This window comes from Strongylocentrotus purpuratus, unplaced genomic scaffold, assembly GCF_000002235.5.
Source record: "Strongylocentrotus purpuratus isolate Spur 01 unplaced genomic scaffold, Spur_5.0 spur5_scaffold_19, whole genome shotgun sequence".
NCBI lineage: Eukaryota > Metazoa > Echinodermata > Echinoidea > Camarodonta > Strongylocentrotidae > Strongylocentrotus > Strongylocentrotus purpuratus.
This window is the reverse complement of record NW_022145604.1, coordinates 10,726,310-10,747,477: the sequence shown is the minus strand read 5'-3', so window position 1 is coordinate 10,747,477 and position 21,168 is coordinate 10,726,310. Positions and strand designations below refer to the sequence as shown.

Sequence of the window (21,168 nt, the reverse complement as noted above, 5' to 3'; positions counted from 1 at the left end):
TGAAAAGAAGAGATAGGTTGGAATAAGCTACAAGTAGGCATATTTTATTGTCTAACAAATTCTCTTTTTCAGAATCTGGAGGAAGGACAAAGCTATCTACCTGAAATTTTATATAGTATAAGTGTAAAGACAAATATATCTCCCGATCATTGAATCGTAGCTAAAGGATTGAAAAGAATACCCTCAGGATAAAGTGTTATATATTTCCACAGAAATATATAGAAGGTCAAATAGAAGGTCAAATAGAAAGGTATTGCAAATATACTAAAGTTGAAAAATGTAACTATATGTGGCATAGAAAATTCCAAGGAGAAAATAGTTGGCCTGTATTTCTAATCTCCATGAGAAATCATTGTTATATTGCTATGTTCTATCTCCCTCAAATCTTTTATATATTTTTTCAGGATGTCTAGGGAGGGATTTGAAAAAAAATGAGCAATACATCACAAAATGTGGATACATTTCTTGTAATGACTGATAGAATTGTAACATAATAAAACTAAGTATAGCTTGTCCATAACAGGATGGTACAAATTGTAGTGATATATGGTTTTTTTTTCTCCTTCATATTCTTATTCAAGAAATCAAAGACAAAAGCTATTATACTTTATGCCATCTACACGTAGTTACAATATCTTTATTCACGATTGAAAAAGATATATTTTAATTTCAATCATGATATACTGTAGCTGTTTAGCACATGTGTAGCGAAATGCTTGTAAATTGGATACGCTAGAGCGCAATGACCAGCGAAAACTGCATTGCACATTTGTAACATACACGTCAGCTTTTTAAAATATATCAAGTGCATATCATTTTTTTTACTGAGAAAATTGAGAATTACTAGTGTTACATCACATTATCTATGTCAGTGCTTCCTTATGCAATGTATGTGCTCTGATAGTGAGACAAGTGCAAGATTAGCACTGATCCAATAAAATACACACAGATCCAACCTTTTTATTGTTAAACAAGTATATACATGTACATGTAATGTACTTGTACATCAAAATACATAGTTCTTTTATGATGCATGGCTTAATAAAATGTAGTGCAATACAGACATGATATATGACAAACATTAAAGTCAGGCCACTTTATATGTGCATGACATCTCAATAATAATTGAAGCAATCAAATGATGATGGAATATATCTTCATTACATCTTGCACAGAGCAGGCTTTTTATACAAGGCAAAACTAGAATATATCATTTCAGCATTGTTGTTTCAGCCACTGTGAGTTTAAGAACATAATCCCACTTTCTTAGAGAATTACCACTGAGAAAATTGAAGTATTATGTGTGAGTAAATCAACAATGGATACTACATTATTTAAGGGATATATGCTAGCATATCTCGATTGGCAGTGCTGTGGGGTATCAGAATTGTGTATGTTCTCTTGTATGATCCTTAACACTATTCTGCATTTCTGTGGATAAGAAGGGGATCACCAGTTTAAATGATGCCGGTATTTGTGATATGTTTACGACATGTATTACGAACAGAGTAAGACCACTAATAAACACATAAAAACAAGTAACAAATAAAACGTGCAAGGAATGTATGACCACCTATTTCTCTGAATTTTTATCATTTCTGAATGGTAAAAAGTATGGCATGGCCAGTTATTAGAAGTCTTCCATCTAGTTTGAAAAATCACTATGCTATAAAAAATCACTATATGTCTTAAAAACATCCACTACTAAAGGAAAAGCAACAACTAAATGCTACTAAGAAAGACGCATAGATCAAATCACATTTAAAATGAAACATGCAGAGATGATAACTTTGTCGAAGAAATCAGTTAGTTAATTTAAACTATTGAAGCTTTTTTGGACCTATGTATGGTTTAATCATAAAAAATGATGGATCTATAACAAAGGGCCATTCTTTTTAAAATTTTTAATTACATGTAGTTGCATTATCATAGTACTAATGATGTATTATTCATTCCTACAAATATTTCTGCCACTTACATGCACCAATTGCATCACTTGAATTAAAAAACATGTCATCTTTAAAAAAGTGTTCCTTTAGATCTTTCAATTAGACTTTAAATCGTGATCTTTATGCAATAACCTACATTTTAAATCTCATCTCCTCTTTCTAATTTCTGCAAAACCATCCCATTTCTTTGAACAATACAACTTTTAAGTAAACCATCTTTCAGAAACTTGTCAAAACACTGACATTAAAATGACTTTAAAACTTGCTGAATCTTTGCCTCCCCCTGTCACCATTCATTGGCTTACTCTGTGCTTTGTTCTTTTTTCCACTTTTCGCGCCGACATAATGTTAATGTGAGGTTTAACCCTCCTTCTATTACCGGTACACAAAGAGCATAACAGGTTCATGGTCAATGTACATGCGTTTATATACTCTCTTTTAATTTTAACAAGTACATTGGTATACTCTATTTGTCATAACTATCTGTTTTTATCTCACCACGAACCCTTTTCCGTATATATCGCCAGCTTTATGCACTTTTTGCATGACATAGCAGTGCCCTTTTTTCAAATTTGTCAAATTCACACAATTTCCTCACACATATCCCGCTACCTTCTCCGTACGGGATACATAACGATAACGGTGAATGCTCTCAAACTCTTTAAATATACCTCTACAACAGGTGCATTGTTTGTCACACAGAGACGAATTCAAATAGACAGACTGTCATTTCTTTACGCCTTATTATAAATAGTTCAATCTCCACCACAGAGGGAATGCTGAATATCCCTAGGAGGCTGAATTGTTCAAACCCTTGCCAAAGCCTTCACAAATCTGTTTTTTCTCCATTATTTCACAATTTCTATCTCTTTCAACTATTTGCATTCAGACAACATGCCAATCATTCTTTGTTTTTAATACTAGAAAAATCGAGGAAAAAAAAGTCAGCAAGTTGTTGGTAAAAAACATGATTGAAATAATCAAATTTGTTTGTCTCTCAGTGCAAGCTCCATAAACCACAAATTCTCATCTTGCTTGTTAAAAACAGCAACAGGGTTACAGGTGTATTGTGGTATTACAGAAACAAATCTTGGTGTTCCTACTTTGCTTCACCAATACATGCACTTTAGGTGACTGGCTGGCCGTGGTTCAGGGTTGGTTATACACGTACATCAGAGTTTCTGATTGGTCAATTGCGACCACAACATGTAGGGTTGGCTATACATTAGAGTTTCTGATTGGTCAGTTGTGATCATGACCTAGGGTTGCCTGTACATCATCATTCCTGCTTAGTCAGCTACAACCATGACTCTTGGTGTTATATCAGGGTTCCTGATTGGTCAGTTGTGACCATGACCTAGGGTTGCCTATACACCAGAGTTTCTGATTGGTCGCTTGTGACCATGACCTAGGATTGCCTATACATCAGCATTCCTGCTTTATAATCGGCTACAACCATGATTCTGGGCATTATATATCAGGGTTCCTGATTGGTCGGTTAGGATCGTGACCTAGGGTCCGCTATACATCGGTGTTTCTGATTGGCGGACTGGTGGTGGAGGAGTCTCCTTCAGCTCCATTCCATGAGATCCTGGTGGAGCCTGATGCAGGCATGGAGCTGCTCTTTGGTATGTGTCCAGGTTGAGTGAAAAGAGGCGAGGAGACGGGGGCCTCCTCGGAGTGTATACTACTGTGACTATCTACAGAGACGTCCGACAACGACGACAGGATCAGGCTTTCCGGAGGCTTTGGTCTCCGTCTGCTGACTGGTCCGTCTTCCACCGATTCCGGACTGTCCAGCGACGATACCCCTCCATCCCGGGGGTCCTGCGGCGGGCGTCCCACCCCACTGCTCCCCGTCAATGAGGGCTCACTTCGAGCCGAAGTTCGTGCATGCCTTGAGCTGCTCTTGCTGTGCGGGGGAGCAGGGAAGTCCGTGCTGTGGGTTTTGAGGATGCTCCTCTCTGGGGAGCTGGAACTGTGCGAGGTGTTGGGGTGGGAGGGGGCGGTGCGCATGCGGGGGAGGGTCGGACGCTGCTGCCTGACGCGACTCGGCAGCAGCTGGGGAGGCGATGGGTACATCTGATGCATCCTGTGAAGAATGTCCAAGATAGAGTTCATGTCGCCCGTCACTTTGACCTCCAAGCGGCTCATCTGCCGCTGGAGGTCATCTAACCGCCTCTCAATATCCGGGTTAGACACAAAGCTGCTCACATCCTCTACGATGATATCTGGTTGCTGGGAGCCTCTTTGGCCGTTCTTCCCGTTCTGGTTATTGGAATAGTGACGAGCTTTCCGCTTCATGATCGGAGACGATTCTGGGCTCATTCCTCTTGTATTTGTAACGGCGTTCACTATACTGTTGACTCCAGCTAATGCACCTGTACATGAAATTTAAAAAAAATATAAATAAATTATAAGCAAGTGTGAAATAAAGACATTTCAACTGCAACATGTATCTTACCTTCTCTTGTATGTATATTAAACTGCCATTCCTAACTGAATTTAACCTTGCCTTCAGAGACATATTATCTGGAGTTTATAGTTTGGTTATTTCAATACATGGCTTTGATTGATCTTCATTCATGTTAAATGTAAAATCATGTGCAATTGGTATTTCTGAGTACGTTCATCCAATCGGGATGCAATCAACAAGTTAAATGCTAGCCTGCCCATATCAACTTTTTTTCTATTAAAACAGGGAGTTTACAGTTTTCCTATTTACCAATTTTAGTGGAAAAAGTTATCACTCAGTGCTCAAAAAGAGAAATTCACCTTTAAATTTTTTTTTCTCTATTTCTGAAACACACAAGATAAAATTAGTCTATTCATTGGTTTCTTTGTGTTCAAGGCACTTTTCGATGGAGAGGTGATAACAGAACCCTCCCCTCTCCGGAAGGGCATGAAATAAATAATGACCTAAATTATAAATAATGACCTTAATTAAAACCAAACCATGTGAAAGATTTAAAGTCAAGAATTAGTAATCTACCTAGCACACAATCCCAACATCTAGGGACCCATTTATCTCTATTTTCTATTTCTAAATGCATGGATTTCAGTAGCTTATAACAGTTATTGTAAGTGATCATGGATAACAGGTTTTATGAAACAGAATCCAGAAATGGGTCCTCATACAACTTTTGGAATATATACTGGTACTACAATCCTTTTTAGAATTAATGATTATACTGTGTGTGCCATTTAGCACACTCGACAAGCCTGTGATTGCACCATTTTGGGAGTCATGGCAATCGAAAGGTTAAGCTAAGTTACATGCTTTTCCATAAAATGAAGTTCTACCTCTAGGTCCTACGGAGGCAGGTGGCGTTTGTGCAATATCAAGTGGAATCAGATGAATCCCTTCTTCTTTAGGAGTGCAAAAAATAAACAGTGATTAAGATAAAAATATAAAAAGTAATTTAAAGCAACTTAAAGTAAATGAAAGTAAATTGACCCGTTGAAAAATAAATTCTCTTTATGTGCAATATCAAGTGGAATCAGATGAATCCCTTCTTCTTTAGGAGTGCAGAAAATAACCAGCGATTAAGATAAAAATAAAAAGTAATTTAAAGCAAGTTAAAGTAAATGAAAGTAAATTAACCCGTTAAAGCATGAATTCTCTTTATACTTCCCATAGACTTAATACGAGAAATGCCTGGTACGTTAGATCATGGGTTAAAGGGAGTATTACTCCCTTTAAAGATTAGGGGAGTATAGTCACATTGTCAAATTGGTGTCTCTAGCCATAGACCTACTATGATGCTCCAGCCATTAAAGCCAGTATAAAGCCAGCTGCCGCCCCCCCCCCCCTCGCTCTTCCGTGAAGGCCCAGGGTAAAAATGATGACCGTACAATGGGTCTACAGCATCACAGAGTTGCCTAGCTACATCAGCCCCCCCCCCCCCCCCCACCCGTCCCATCTCTGGATATGTCAAAATGCTTTAAAAAAAACATTGGTGCAGTTGGAAGTGATCTGCATAAATTGATTTGCATACATTGATATGCATGTATTTGATGTGCATAAATACAATGGTTTTTAGTAATTTTAATGAAATTTGGTATTATCTGCAGAGATTGCTTTGCATCAGGATACAAATGTCATTTTGTGTCATGTAGACTTGATGATTTCCATATTATCGTCCATGAAAACTTCATATGTCTTAGCATAATATAATAAAGAGGGAAAGAGAGAAAGATAACAAAGACAGAGGAAAGGAGAGAGAAAGAGAGAGAGAGAAAGAGAGAGAGAAAGAGAGAGAAAGTGAGAGAAAGTGAGAACACATAGACAGAATGAGAGAGTGAACAAAAAGAGAGAGAACAAGATAGAGAAATAGCAGAGATAGAGATACAAAGGAAGAGGTATATATATATAGAGAGAGAGAGAGAGAGAGAGAGCGCAGAGATAGAGATACAAAGAACAAGATATAGTTATATACATATATATATATACATGTATATATCTATAGAGAGAGAGAGAGAGAGAGAGAGAGAGAGGGAGAAAGAAACAAACAAGAGGATAGCATGGGCATTGCAGGAAATCATCCAACTCTTATTTTGCATTTATAAAGAAGTAAATGTACATGGATGTCTGCATTAAACTGCATTTCCCTATGCCAGGCATAACCTCTACAATGTATGCTGCTATCTAAAATCTCTGATGTGATGTATAATTTGAATAGAAATCCAATAAAATAATATGTTTAAATGTCAAAAGTAAATGAAAATTCAAACGCTTGATCAATTGTAAAGATCGAGAAGAAGAAACCTCTACAATGTATGCTGCTATCTAAAATCTGAGATGTATAAATAGAATAGACACCCAAATGATTTGTTCAAATAATAAAAGTAAACTAAAATTCAAAGGCTTGATAAAGTGTAAAGATTGAGAAGAAATGATTATGATATGGGCAGGCAGGCAATGATACACATATGATTACATGGTCATGGCTATACTGTGTACCTTGTCAAGCAATTGCAAATACTTCAATCTTATGAAAATGTAAGATAATTCAAAATAATATACAGTCTATTTTTTTGTCTTCACTCCACCATTGCTCATTTTATTAACATGCTCTACTGTGTTAAAAATGAATCATTCAAACAAATTGATAAATATTTGTTTCATATACAATAATAAGTACATGAATTATTGTGACAATCATACACAGCCATGCAGTTATCTTGGGGTTATAGTGAACTGAAATTTGTGACGTGCAAATGATGGAGAAATAGGAAAGAAATTGTATAGAACTTAATTAGAAAGAAGTGTAAAGAAAAGATTGAGTGTTGATATATATTTCCTCTGAGTGTTGAATAAATAAGTATATCTTTGAATAATTAACACATGCTTAGTACTACATATCATATATATAAATATTAAGTTTACTGAATATATGTATAAGGCAAACAATTACCATATTATGAAAAGGGGGTTTGAAGAAATGATGATGTTTACATCGGAGCATTTAAAAGCAGGGAGAATAGGGCGGTATTCCCTAAAACTATATATCATAACTAGATTTATCTATTTCATAAACAAATATATAGGGAGGAAAGAAAGGTTATTCAAAAAATAATAATAATTAGGATATAATTAAAAATATAAAAGATCATTACAATAGGTTGAGTATTATTTTATATGAGGTTCAGAAGGGCAGATAGTAGACAGATAATCAAAGATGAATCTAAGTATCTATCAAGGTATTAGATAGAAAGAAAGCAAAATTTGGTTGAAGATAGAAGATTAAGAAAGACAGTAGAAAGGGTGAGTGCAAGGAAAAGTTTCTTTATGGCATCACACAAACATGGAGGAAAAATCGTTGTGCTTTCATGCTTCATCCATTCCATATCAGTTAGCACATGCATGGAAATATGTATATAAAACCATCCTAACGTCATCATATTTGTATGCTAAATATTCCTCTACATGAAGATGTATGTTCATATTTTTCAATCAAATCTGCATTAGAGTCAACAGGAAAACAGCACGGCAAGTAGACCTAATTGCTCAGTTTGCCATTACAACCAGAATACTTGCATGAATGTACATGAGTATATTTTACCAAATAAATGAACAGAATTCATAATTCATGCATGAAAAGTAAAGTCAGTGGCAATTTGATTGTGACTTGTAATGGACGTGGTAAATGTATTACTTAACATTTCACTATGATCTTCTGAGAATACATCAAGAATATAAACTATCATAATTTCTAAAGAGGTATAAGGAAGATGTGCTTTGAGATAATTTTCAAATGGTTTTCTATTTTGCTACTACAGCTTGTATCATCCTGATTAAAGTATAGACTTCAAGTTAATGCTAGGTGCTATATGCGTCACTGTATGAATAAAGGAATATACATTGTATATATGATGTAAGAGTAGACTGGGGAAAGGTCGGCGACAAAGAGTGGAAAGAAGAAGGAAGTGCTGGATATATTTGTGTTATTCACATAGCTTGAGAATAATATAGTAAGATGCAGTTTATTTGCTGAGAGTTGGAAGACATTAACCAATATCATTCAAGATAGAACTGGGAATGTGTGAAAAGTGCCTGGTCTTCCGGCACAGTTTATACATGGTGCTAGTGAAAAGCGATATCCCAATTTCAAAGAAACTTTGAAAGTGGTATAATCCGCTAAAACATTCAAAAATAGAGGTGACCCGACATTCCCTTGGAAACATTTTTTCTGGGCTGTATTTTGTCAAAGCCATATAGCTACAGTTACCTTCGCAATTTGGTATTAGGTTAGGGGTAGGGTTAGGGTTCATATTTGGTACACTGTTTGATCCTTGATTGAAATTAGCAATCCAGTTAGTGCAAGAACTGGCAACAGAGGATTTGTCACCAGATCAAGTGTTGTAGAACCAAAATAGAGATTGGTATTAGGGCGTGTTTATGCTTCATTTTTTCTGGCCAGAATCAGGCATCTGTTACGCGTTATGCTCACTTTTGTAGAATCACCGAAAAAACGGCGATCATGATCGCCGATCGTAAACTCACAAAAACATGCGTTTACAATTTGTAAAAGCGTTTAAATGGGGTCAACGCACTGACCTCTAGTGGGTCTACGTAGCATGCACAGTGAAGGTTTGCGAATCCAGCTGGAATACCAATTAAGGCCACACACGGAGAATTGCCTGTAGGAGCCAGAGAAGTGAGCATGAACAGTACACCGTGGAACTGCGATTACGATGAGCGTTTACGATGAGCGTTACAAATCGCTCATTCGCTCAAAAGTGAAGCATAAACGCGCCCTTAGAGAGAAGGATACATCTTTTAGTATAACATCATGCCTTGGTTTAAAAAAAAAAAGACAGGGAGGGAGATATTTTTCTGAGTGAAGTTTTCAACAATCTAACTGCTATATTTTACAAAGACACTTTCATAAGGGAAGGAAAAGCAATATCCTAACATGCAGGATTATAGCTTGGTTAAAAAGATACTCAGTGGGTTTAAAAAAAAAGGCATTAAGAAGGGGAAGGGGTACTACTTTTCGTTGATCTATCTAAATGTGTGCAAACTTTATGAGAAACTGCACATAAACTCAACTGCAATTCTTTAATGAATATAAAAGTATTCTGAAATATAAGAGTGATAGGTGATGCTAAAGGGGCATGAATAGGCTTTAAAGGTAATACAAAGTTTTGGGAAATTTTGAAACTTGGGTGGATAGTGAATCTTTACAATTTTGATATATTTGGATGCCCCCGTGGATGTATTATAAGCACTAAAAAAATTACCCCCTAAAACACTTCTGTTTTCGAGAAAAATTGAATATAAAAATTTACCGGTGCTCCCGGTAAATTTTGATAAATTTCAAATAGCGCCTACGGCCGTACAATGGTAGCTGCGACCATGAAAATCTCAGAATATGTAGTTTTGATATGTTATTTCCAAACGGGAATAGCTAATCGGTCGATTTTAGTCAAGAGACATTGTTTCATAGCTAAATTAATATCTTGACCTTGAGAGGGAGCTATACAACATAAAGAGTTTATTATTTATAATTTTATAACTTTAGACTCGATTTCAACTGGGACAACGATCAATGAATATTGTAGGAACGCATATGCTTCCAATATTTTAATTTGAACCAAATTCATGACCCCATACCAAAACTTTGTAATACCTTTAACATCAGAGTCCTCTCATATAAAAAGCTGTGAATGATGCTAATCAAATCTCAACTTGATATCAATCGCAACTCTCTTTATAAGTTTCTATGTTTACAGTTGATTGGGATCAATCAAGATCAATCACAATTCTTTATAAGAAAAAGCCGAGGACAGTTTGGTAGAATGAGAATGGGAACAGGATAAAGACCTTATGCACGATTTTCCATAATCTCAATTGGCGTATACAGTATTATCTTTGAGGCTGATCAGTGCATTGAAAATTGAATGGAAGTGAACAGTGCCTGGGGGTTATTGTGGGATAAATGTAGACAATGAGGAGAAGGGGAGGAGGTGCTGTTTGGGGACAGAACACTTGAGCAAAGTTTCTTGGAATTGCAACTACTATGACAAGGAGTCTTATGCCTCAGTCACAACTTTGCGTATTCGGCTTGCGTATTGCTGTGTATTTATGGCAAGCCGTTTTAACATTTATTCATATTTCTTGATATCATGAAATGATTTTCTGTTGCAGAGCAATGGTAATTCTTGATATCAGGAAATAGGAATAAATGTTAAAACAGCTTGCCATAAATATGCAGCAATACGCAAGCCAAATACGCAAAGGTGTGACTGAGGCATTATGGGTGCAATATATAAGGTAAGCGCGTGGGTACAAATTAAAACTAGCTAGATAACGACAGCTTGGTGTATACAGGGGGGCAGGCAAGATGCTGTTCGACATCATTGTTCCTCTTACCCTGGCCGGCGCCGCCCTGTTGCTCCCTATTCAACCAATCCTTGAAAGAGGGAAAGCAGGAGTCTATACCTGCAATGGTGTTGAAGGATCCCCTGCTTCCCCCTCCTCCACCGCCTACTCCTTCCAACCCTCCACCGCTCCTCCGGTTCTCCTCGTGTCCCTGCAGGATCTCGGGGGCAGGGGTAACGTCGCGCCCCGCCATGTCGGGCGAGAATTCGAGGATGCCCCTGCCGCACTCGTCGTCGTCGCTGGAGTCCAAGGTCGGGATGCTGTTGTGACCGGAGCTCCCCGACTGGTTCTGAGCAAAGTTCATCCGCCGTGCTGTGGCATCTTTATTAATGACACCTGGTAATGGACAACAAGTTGATCAAACATTATAATTTAAAGTTAATTATACAAAAATACAAGAAATACAAAGCAAAAGAAGAAGACGGAGAAGGAGAAGAAGAAGGAGAAGAAGAAGAAGAAGAAGAAGAAGAAGAAGAAGAAGAAGAAGAAGAAGAAGGAGAAGGAGAAGGAGAAGGAGAAGGAGAAGAAGAAGAAAAAGAAGAAGAAGAAGAAAAAGAAGAAGAAGATGAAGAAGAAGTAGAGAGAAGAAGAAGAGGAAGAATATAAAGGAAAAATGCAGAAGAACAAGAACGGAAACAAGAACAAGAAGAGGATAAAGAGAGAGAACAAGAAAAAAAAGGATAAGAAAAAATTACAGATAAATAAAGCACAGTAATTTACTCTATATTGTGGACACAAAAACATTTAATTAAAGGCTTTTAAAAACAATTGAAACAAAGCAAAACAAAGCACCAAATCTAATCAGTGCGTAAAATTTGAAGATTATTAAGAAATCCTTGATTCGTAAATACCTGAGACATGTGCTAACTCAAATCTTTAATTATTTCCAATCAACATAACAAATTTCTAGTAGAAAGAAAAAGGGAAGGGGATTTCAAGCAAAGAAGGTAAAGATACTGTACCAATCTCACTTTTCGGCTGGTATTTGAAATCGTTTGGCTTTTCTCTTTCGTCGTGGAGCACTGTGTCTGGAATCTTGCAAGATTTAATCTCCGGTTCTGGGTCTTTTCCTAATGCAGCATGTTCCTAGAGAGAAAGAGTGAAAGCAATGTATTTCAAAGAAAGGTATTATATACATATTATTATATCATACATATATCATATATATCATATATATCATATATATATCATATATATCATATATATCATATATATCATATATATCACATAAATCATATATACATTTATATCATGATCATAGTTTTGACACAGGGCGTATTGTATGAATGGATGCACTATAGTAAAACATCTTGACAGCTATAATAATTCATATTTTGGACTTGGGCTCCACGCATTATCTAGTTTATTTAACAAGCCGTTTAACTGTTCCCTTTTAGAACGCATATGAATATCAAAATTTTTGTAGAAGTAGTATTTGAAGCTCATTTTTTCAATACAGCATAGCCACATGAAATTGCAAAAGCTCCTGTTTATTGGCGTCTCTATTCATCATGCCAATCGACACACATGGGCCCTGTCTTACAAAGAGTTGCGATTGATCCAAATCGATCGCAAGTCCTCAAATCAATCGCAGTTTGCAGTCTCCTATCTCTTATGTACATAGCTGCGATCGATATCAATCGCAAATAAGTTGCGATTGATATCAACTCTTTATAAGACAGCCCCCTGGATGCATTTCATGGGAAAGGTCGGGAAAGGGCGGGACTTACATCTCTGAGTTCAAAGGTTATTTCTAGATTCTTGGTGAACTGTTCTGCAAACTCTGGGTACATCTCTAGGACTTCCAAAAGGTCATCTCTTAGGATCTTGTGGAGGTCGCAGTATGTCAGGGCGCGCACGTTGCATTTGGACTTGCCAACGATCTCGTGTTCGCAAATGTTCTCCCCAAACACATCGTCTTTACCTGTCGATGAAAGAAACCAATAAACACACAGATGAATCACCATCATTTTTTTACCCCATAGTATTCTGTCTGTGGTGGAGAATTAACAAAAAGCACATTCCCCAGACAAATATATTTTAAAATTCTCACAATCACATGGTCAGTTGCTATTCAAATCAATTAACAAATTCAGTTAATAGGTTTCTGAATGCATGCTCTAGATGGTATAAAAGGAAGAATATCTTGTGCATAAACTGAAAATGGATTTTAGTAAATTATTACATTACCTAGTCATTACTCAGTCAATCATAGGAAATAGTGCACTATTTAACTGTGTTTGTATGTGCATAGATTACAGATCCTTATAGCTTTAGGCCCAATGGCATGTCATTCAGTATTTTGAACAATGTTTCATAAACACATGAACATTTACAAGTGCAAATCTACATGACTTGTACAAAATGTGTTTTACAAGAATCCATTACCTTCCTCTCATAAGCTATGACTTAAATTTAATAGATAATTTACACCCGCAGAATTTCAAGGACAGAGAAAAACGAAAATGTGATATCAAAACATAAAAGTACCTGTTTGTAAATGATACCTATTGTCCAACTTAAAGCCCCACTACACTACTTTTAGCTACTTGCGCCCTCTATATAGCAAACAATGCCTAATCGGTCACAATTGGTACCCCGTGATCCCCGCTTTCTTATGTTAGTTGAGACCTGATTTGATGAGATAACAACCCGTCAGTGACCTTGCAGTGTGGTCTAATCCCCCTAGCCAAACTAGTGCAGACAGGCTTTAAGACACTATTGGTCAAATTATTGCTGACTCACCTAGAATAGCAAGGACCACATCTTCTCTCAGGATTTCAATGGAGCCCCTGGAAATAAAGTAAAGCGCCCTCAACACGTCCCCACGATGGATGAGGGTGTCGCCTGGTGGCGCGTGAGTGGTCTTGAACTTCATAGAAAGAGCCCTGAGGCAGCCGGGACTGGCCCCCTTGAAGGCTGGACTGTTGTTGAGGAGATTGCGGTTGAGGTGGAGGCAAATGTCCGCTTGAAGACACTCTGGAAAACTCTTCAAGACCTTGATAGAAAAGAGAAGAAAAGAGGTTTCAGTCAAATTGAGATCAGGATAATTAAGAAAGATCTACACTTGAGAAGATTGAGATTGAGATGGAGGCAAATGTCCGCTTGAAGACACTCTGGAAAACTCTTCAAGACCTTGATAGAAAAGAGAAGAAAAGAGGTTTCAGTCAAATTGAAATTAGGACAGATCTTCATAGAGAGAGAGCACTGAGGCAGCCGGGACTGGCCCCCTTGAAGGCTGGACTGTTGTTGAGGAGATTGCGATTGAGATGGAGGCAAATGTCCACTTGAAGACACTCTGGAAACTCTTAAAGACTTTGATAGAATTAGAGAAGAAAAGAGGTTTCAGTCAAATTGAAATCAGGATAATTAAGAAAGATCTATACCTAGAAGATCCAAAAGAAAGGAGATTGCGATTGAGATGGAAGCAAATGTCCGCTTGAAGACACTCTGGAAAACTCTTCAAGACCTTGATAGAAAAGAGAAGAAAAGAGGTTTCAGTCAAATTGAAATTAGGACAGAACTTCATAGAGAGAGAGCCCTGAGGCAACCAGGACTGGCCCCCTTGAAGGCTGGACTGTTGTTGAGGAGATTGCGATTGAGATGGAGGCAAATGTCCGCTTGAAGACACTCTGGAAAACTCATCAAGACCTTGATAGAAAAGAGAAAGAGATGTTTCAGTCAAGTTGAGATCAGGATAATTAAGAAAAATCTATACCTAGAAGATCCAAAAGAAAGGAGATTGCGATTGAGATGGAAGCAAATGTCCGCTTGAAGACACTCTGGAAAACTCTTCAAGACCTTGATAGAAAAGAGAAAGAAGAAAGGTTTCAGTCAAATTGAGATCAGGATTATTAGGACAAATCTTCACTTGGAAGATTCAAAAGAAAACAGCTTGCTAGGGCTTCATGAAAGAAAACAAAGATACTCCATCAAACTTTTGGCTACAGGGCATTGTTAAAACAGAAATGTCGGAAAGAGTTTGCTTGAAGACACTCATGGCAACATTCCTAGACCTTGAGAGAAAGAAAAAATGGAAGACGGTTCAGTCAACCTGATAGAGGGATGTTTAAAGTTCATCTCCATATAAAAGTAAGAAAGAAATGTCTTTCTGGAGCAATCCTCAGACATGGTAGTAAAGAAACAAAATTCATAAAGGATTTGCTTGGAGACTCTTTAGAAACTGAAGATCTGGGAGCAAAGAGAAAGATGATTTATTTGATTATATATAAAAAATTAAAAAAAAAAAAAAAAATGGCTCTGTAATCATTTATGTAGAATTTAGAAAGAGTTAATTGAAAAGTAGAAGGCAACTTTCAAATTATATAGGTAAAGCCAATTCCATATTCATGACTTTCAAAGGACTTTCAAAACAGGCCTTGGAAAAAACAAAGTAGTCCGCTGCCACTTTCAGCAGATCTATACAATTCTCCCTTTATTTTTTCCGGAGAAGTGTTTATTTTTTCAGCCCTTATGGGAAGCTCTTATATACCCACTTCTAACGATTTCTAATTCAACAGTCTCCTTGTTGCCCCACTTCTTTGATTTCCATTACTTCTGAACTTCCATCCATCTCTGTCATCTTTTCTTCTTCTTTTCGCTCAAGTGTCAATACCCCTCTTCCGCTTTCATCTATTTGACTTTGCATTCATACAAACTATTCAACCATTTCCCATTTTTTTTTTTACTAATTTAATGTGAAATTACTTAATAAATCAAATACAATGAAACCCTGTAAGTTCTATTTACTTATCTCTCCTTCTTTTATGACCACAATGCATATATCTAGCTCTATAAATTTTTGAAAGACACAAAGAATATCCAGCTAACCATGCAACAGAAGTTCTTGTTTTGCTTAATTCCTCTTTCTTTTTCTTTTTCCTTCTTTGTTGCTCTAATTCCTTCCATTCTTTTCTCTATTTCCTTTCTTTATCTTTCTCAGTCTATCTACCTATCTTTCCTGCTCGATTTATCACTTTCTTTCTTTTTACTCTGTCCATGTCTCTTTCTGTCTTGATCTTTTGCTGTACAATGTATCTCTTTCAGTTTGTCTCTCTCTCACAATCCCTGTGTCTCCATATGAGTGTGGGTGCATGTGAGTGTGTATGATCTCTCTTTCTTTCTTTAGTATCTTCCGGAACATGTTCCCCACCATCTCTTTTAACTTTCTCTTTCTCCATCTCTCTCTCTCTCTCTCTCTCTCTCTCACTCATGTTTACTCGGTGTCTCAATCTCTGTCTGTATGTCTGTCTCTCTCTCTCTCACTCTCTCTCTCACTCATGTTTACTCAGTGTCTCAATCTCTGTCTGTCTCTCTGTCTCTCTGTCTCTCTCTCTCTAACATGCCTTAAAATATTCCAGGGGTAGGTGAAATGGAGGAGAACCGGCTTAGAGCACTCGGGACGTGACAAATACGACGTGAAATCCGACCCCCTCTCAAAGCTCATGAAATTCTGAGTGGTACTGGTGCCCCGAACATTGCATCACCATGCAGAGACAAAAACACACCAGTCCTTCACCTTTCTGTGCTGCAACTGTTCTTACAGCTGAACCCTCCTTCAGACTACCAACATTCATTGAATAGCTATACAAAAACTATATAGCTACATGATAAGTTCTTGTTCTAGTCTGAATGTTGTGTTACAAAAAATCAGGGTCCTTTTTCATCCGACAGTCGTATCATACAAAGTATAACTTGGTGTATAAATTTAACTGGGCAGGGCTTATCGTGAGCAAGCAAAGCTGATTGGCCAGCTGTTATCTGAACAGGGGGGTGTTTCACAAAGATCCTAAGTAGAACTTAACTCTAAGTTGGACTTAAATATTATGGAGAGCCATTGGAGTCTTAAAATGAAATATATTCAAAAGCAGAAATTCAAGTATTTTAGACTTTTTATGAATTCCACATCCAGAACATGAAATCTCCTTGATGATAGACAATATGAATGATTTGAATAAACAATTAATGCCTTTCAAAATAACTTTTACAAAATATTTTCAAAGATGCTAATGGCCTTCCATAATTTTTAAGTCCAACTTAGAGATAAGTTCAACTTAGGATCTTTGTGAAACACCCCCCTGACCTCTTAAAACTGGCTTTTTGCTATTATTTTGAATTATTTGATGCTGTTATTCAATGTGTATACCTCTTTAACTATAGAATGAAAACTGGCATCCTTGATTATAGCCCGGGCACACCAAAGACAATTTGGGGCATTTTTTTGTTCCCTTTCCATATATCTCCTGCTTTCAGAGCTGCCATTGGCATCATGGAAATAAAATCTCAAAATATACCACATTATTATTCTCATACTGAGCTAATCTCTGTTTATTGAAAGTAAAAAGAACTCCCTTGATTTGAGCAATGAATAAAACAAAAAAAATCTAATGCATGGAAAACTAGAAGATATCCGGTAGTGAGAATGTGGCCAGGGGAGAATTATTCAAGAAATTCTAAGCTGTATTGAAGCTGAATCTAAAATGGACTTGAGAGTGCTTTTCTCCCCATAACAAAACCCAGCTGCAAAACTACGTCTCACACGCAATCACCCCAGATACCTTAATCCTATCATTCCCTTCCAAATGAATTATAAAGAAAGTTACATTTACATACAATTTCTGTCACTTTTTGTAATATATATATACATATATATAAATACAGTAAGCCCAAAAGTTTACATACACTTGATGAAAAAGGGCCTGCTTTCCATATTCAAATATCTGGGTCTAACAATCAACAACAACAAAATCCCACTCACTGTTAATTTATTTATATGGAATATATCATTTTATACAACCAAACAGAATTGTCTTGCTTAATCAAATGCATTCTCAGATCCATGACATAAATCATGTTTATCCCCTAAAGGTAAGAACCACATATTGTTTTCAAGAAACATAATTCACTAGGCATTAGTGTGGGATTTGTGTTGCTGAACTGAGATCCTAATGTTTTCAAAACATTTCAAAACAACTTATCACAAAAGCAAAGAAAATGTAAGAAAACACTGTGTTTATGTATGTCACATTTAAAACCAACATTCGCATGAATTCATGTGAGGGGAGAAGAAGTATCGATGTCTATATTTTGTCCGTTGGCAAAACATCCCTGGTGTAGTAACGAGTCCCTGGTACATTCAGAGTTTGTTTTCTTCTAAATGCTATCATGGCCTTAAGTCAGCCTTGCTTCAACCAGGGTAATAGTGAAACCTTGTAGACATGTTTTATAACACATCAATTATAATCCATTTTATCTATCTATCAATCATTTTTCCTTCTTTCTTTCTTTATTTTTCCTTTATTTCTGATCCTTTTTCTTCTTTTCTTCATCTTTATATTTCTTTTATCATAACAAATACAATATTACTTTTATTATCATCATCATCACCACCACCACCACCACCACCACCAGTGAAATCAACACCACCAGTATTACTAGCATCATCTTTATCATTCATCACTTACCATGTTCATGTCAATGCCGTTGGTGTACGACCAGGCATGCTGGAAGTACTCCTCTAATCTCTGCCGTAGGGGGTTGGGAATCTGATGGAAACGGATGAATTCTTTGACCCTCAACATTTGGGTGTGGTAGCGGGCGGTGCCTGAGTAGAGTCGCTGGATGATGGCCGAGACATTACCAAAGATGCTGGCATACATGAGTGCTATAGATGGAGAAGCGGATGGATAGGTGGTAAAATTACAGACTGGTTATGAATACTTGTAGTGACAAAATTATTTCATTTCATACCAAGTCACAGCAACAAGCCCAACAAAAGTCCCAAACAAACTGCCCCCCACCCCCCAAAAAAAATGTAAAACAGGAAACGATTCATAACTGCTGAATGGCCAACAATACTGAATGGAAACGGACCAAGAACATTGACTACTTACACTAGGATACTGTATTTAAGTAATCTTTATTTTCTTCATGAAATTCTGTTTGTGTTCCAGGATCACAAAGTTTGATATCAAAGTACACTTTGTTTATCATGATAATAAAGCTTAAAGGCCCACTGGACTACTTATAGTTACTTGCGCCCTCTATATAACAAACAATACATAATTGCTGACCATTGGTCCCCCATGATCCTCTTTTCCTTATATTAATTGAGAGCTGAGTTGATGACATAACCACCTGTCCAGTGACCTTGCAGGGTGGTCTAATCCTCCTGTACACTAGTTCAGATGGGCTTTAATGTTCTTTATTCATAAACCTTCTTTTCACAACTTATTTTCTTATTTTCTCACAAATACTAAGCTACAACTAATTAACTAATGAAAACGTGAAACCCTAGCTCCAAACTTACATCCTATCAACATCACGCAGATCGAGAAGATTTTCTCCGCATTGGTGTTCGGGGAGACGTTGCCGAACCCTACGCTGGTGAGACTGCTGAACGTGAAGTAAAGCGCTGTAATGTACTTGGACTTGATGGTGGGCCCACTGCTGGTGACATTGTCCACGTAATACTGGTGCGTCTCGTTGGCAAGGTGATCCAGCCACCCGATCTGATGCTCGAGTTGCTGTCGCTCTGCCGACCCGATCGCGTACCAGATGCACGCCAGCCAGTGGGCTATCAGGGCAAAGGTTGCCATGAGGAGAAGGAGGACGGCCGCCCCGTACTCCGAGTAGCGGTCCAGCTTCCGGGCGACTCGCACCAGGCGGAGAAGACGCGCTGTTTTTAAAAGGCCTATGAGAGTTGTTGACTACAAGAGAAAATAAACAGAATATAAGGTTAGATTTCAGAGATGGCCGTTTCTTATAGAGGTTTATATAAAAACCCATTGATGTTTTTAGAAGGCCTATGAGAGTTGTCGACTACAAGAGACAGAGAATATATTAAGAGAAAATGTACAGAATAAAAGGTTGAATTTTAGAGATGGCCGTTTCATATAGAGGTGTATATAAATACCCATTGAAGACGGCAGTTTTTAGAAGGCCTATGAGAGTTGTTGACTACAAGAGACAGAGAATATCAAGAGAAAATAAACAGAATAAAAAAAAGTTGAATTTCAGAGATTCATGTTTCATATAGAGGTGTATATAAAAACCCATTGATGGAAAGGACAAAGATACACAGTGACAGTGTGAAGGACAAAGTGTATATTGTAAGAAGCAGGTGCTTCAAGAGAAAGCTGTGAGGGTCACTGCGGAATGCACACAATAGACACTCAGAAATATAACATTTAAGGGTCAAGGCAAAATAAAACACCTAAATGCCAATCTACTTAATCTAAAAGAATATTGGTTTTACAAAATCTATCAAATAACATTAAGGTACACATGTTTCAGTCTTTCTCCATTTGTTATTCAACAAAATTTACAATATAATGATAATATAATGGCAGTGGGTTCTTGTACAGCACTGATGTCTGTCAAACTTGACTTTACTAGCACACCACAATGATTAACCTGGTTTTAGCATGGATGCCTTTATGGTGCTCTCGCATTTCTAGGAATTAATTCCTGCCAGGTACCCTTCTATCTCACTTCGGTTGAGTGTGGCAAATGTAAATTAATGTCTTGCCAAAGGACATTAGTGCCGTGGCAGGACTTGAACCGCAAACCATGTGATCCACAGTCCGGTGACGTATCCACTAGACCAAGACACCTCCACATAATATTTTTTTTAAAACTCTTATCCTGCCGTAACAAGTACAGCCCAGTGCCAAGGCACAAATCCCCCCTGTGCCAAGTTTATTTTGAGAAAATCTGATGGTGCGATCAATAGCGCCTGCGAAGCACTTGGCACAGTACAATGAGCATGAACAATAACTGCTATTACGAATGCGAGCATGCATGCATAAAGCAGCTAAGCTGTGGCTCGCTCACAAGAATTAAGCAGCCAATCGATAGCGTGCTCGCGTGTTCAAAGCAATATAACGGTAGCATGCATGCGGCTTTATGGCAGGATATGAGTTTATTAAACCAAGAAAGAGCAACTAACCTGATCACTTTCTGACCCAAAGAGGAGAAGATCAAATGGAATAGCTGCGACCACGTCAATAAGAAACCAGCCTTTAAAGTAATGCACAGCAATCTTTCCGGGATGCGAGACCACTTCGTCATTCTTGTTGACGTAAGTCGTCCGAAAGTTGATGAGGATGTCTATGATGAACATGACGTCGACTATGAGATCGATGATGGTGAGCGGCTGATTGTAGTCAGCGCTGTTTGAACCCGTGGTCGACGCCGAGGCGGTGTCATCGCTGGGTGGGGGCGTCGGGGTGGGGGAGTCCCTCTTGAGGAGAAAGGCAGCGTTGTAGGGGGTGATGATGGCCGTGTAGATGACCAGGAGGAGGATGACCCAGTCCCAGACCGCCTTGAAGG

At 37.6% G+C, this 21,168-nt stretch overlaps 1 protein-coding gene across 2 annotated transcripts; it reads right to left on the bottom strand.

Annotated features, from left to right (window-relative positions):
- Positions 1–1,898: 1,898 nt before the first annotated feature.
- Positions 1,899–19,537, bottom strand: LOC757031 (potassium voltage-gated channel subfamily H member 7). 2 transcript variants are annotated; one of them, XM_030990294.1, is made up of 7 exons: positions 19,145–19,537; positions 18,300–18,499; positions 13,582–13,834; positions 12,567–12,760; positions 11,799–11,922; positions 10,897–11,172; positions 1,899–4,330 (listed from the first exon to the last, which is right to left on the bottom strand). In XM_030990294.1, exons 1-7 carry the CDS (start codon positions 19,431–19,433, stop codon positions 3,471–3,473), a joined length of 2,196 nt encoding a protein of 731 aa, XP_030846154.1. In that variant the 5' UTR covers positions 19,434–19,537; the 3' UTR covers positions 1,899–3,470. The 2 variants fall into 2 exon arrangements, with proteins under 2 accessions (XP_030846154.1, XP_030846153.1); XM_030990293.1 differs by having other exon boundaries at positions 10,828–11,172; positions 11,808–11,922.
- Positions 19,538–21,168: the final 1,631 nt, after the last annotated feature.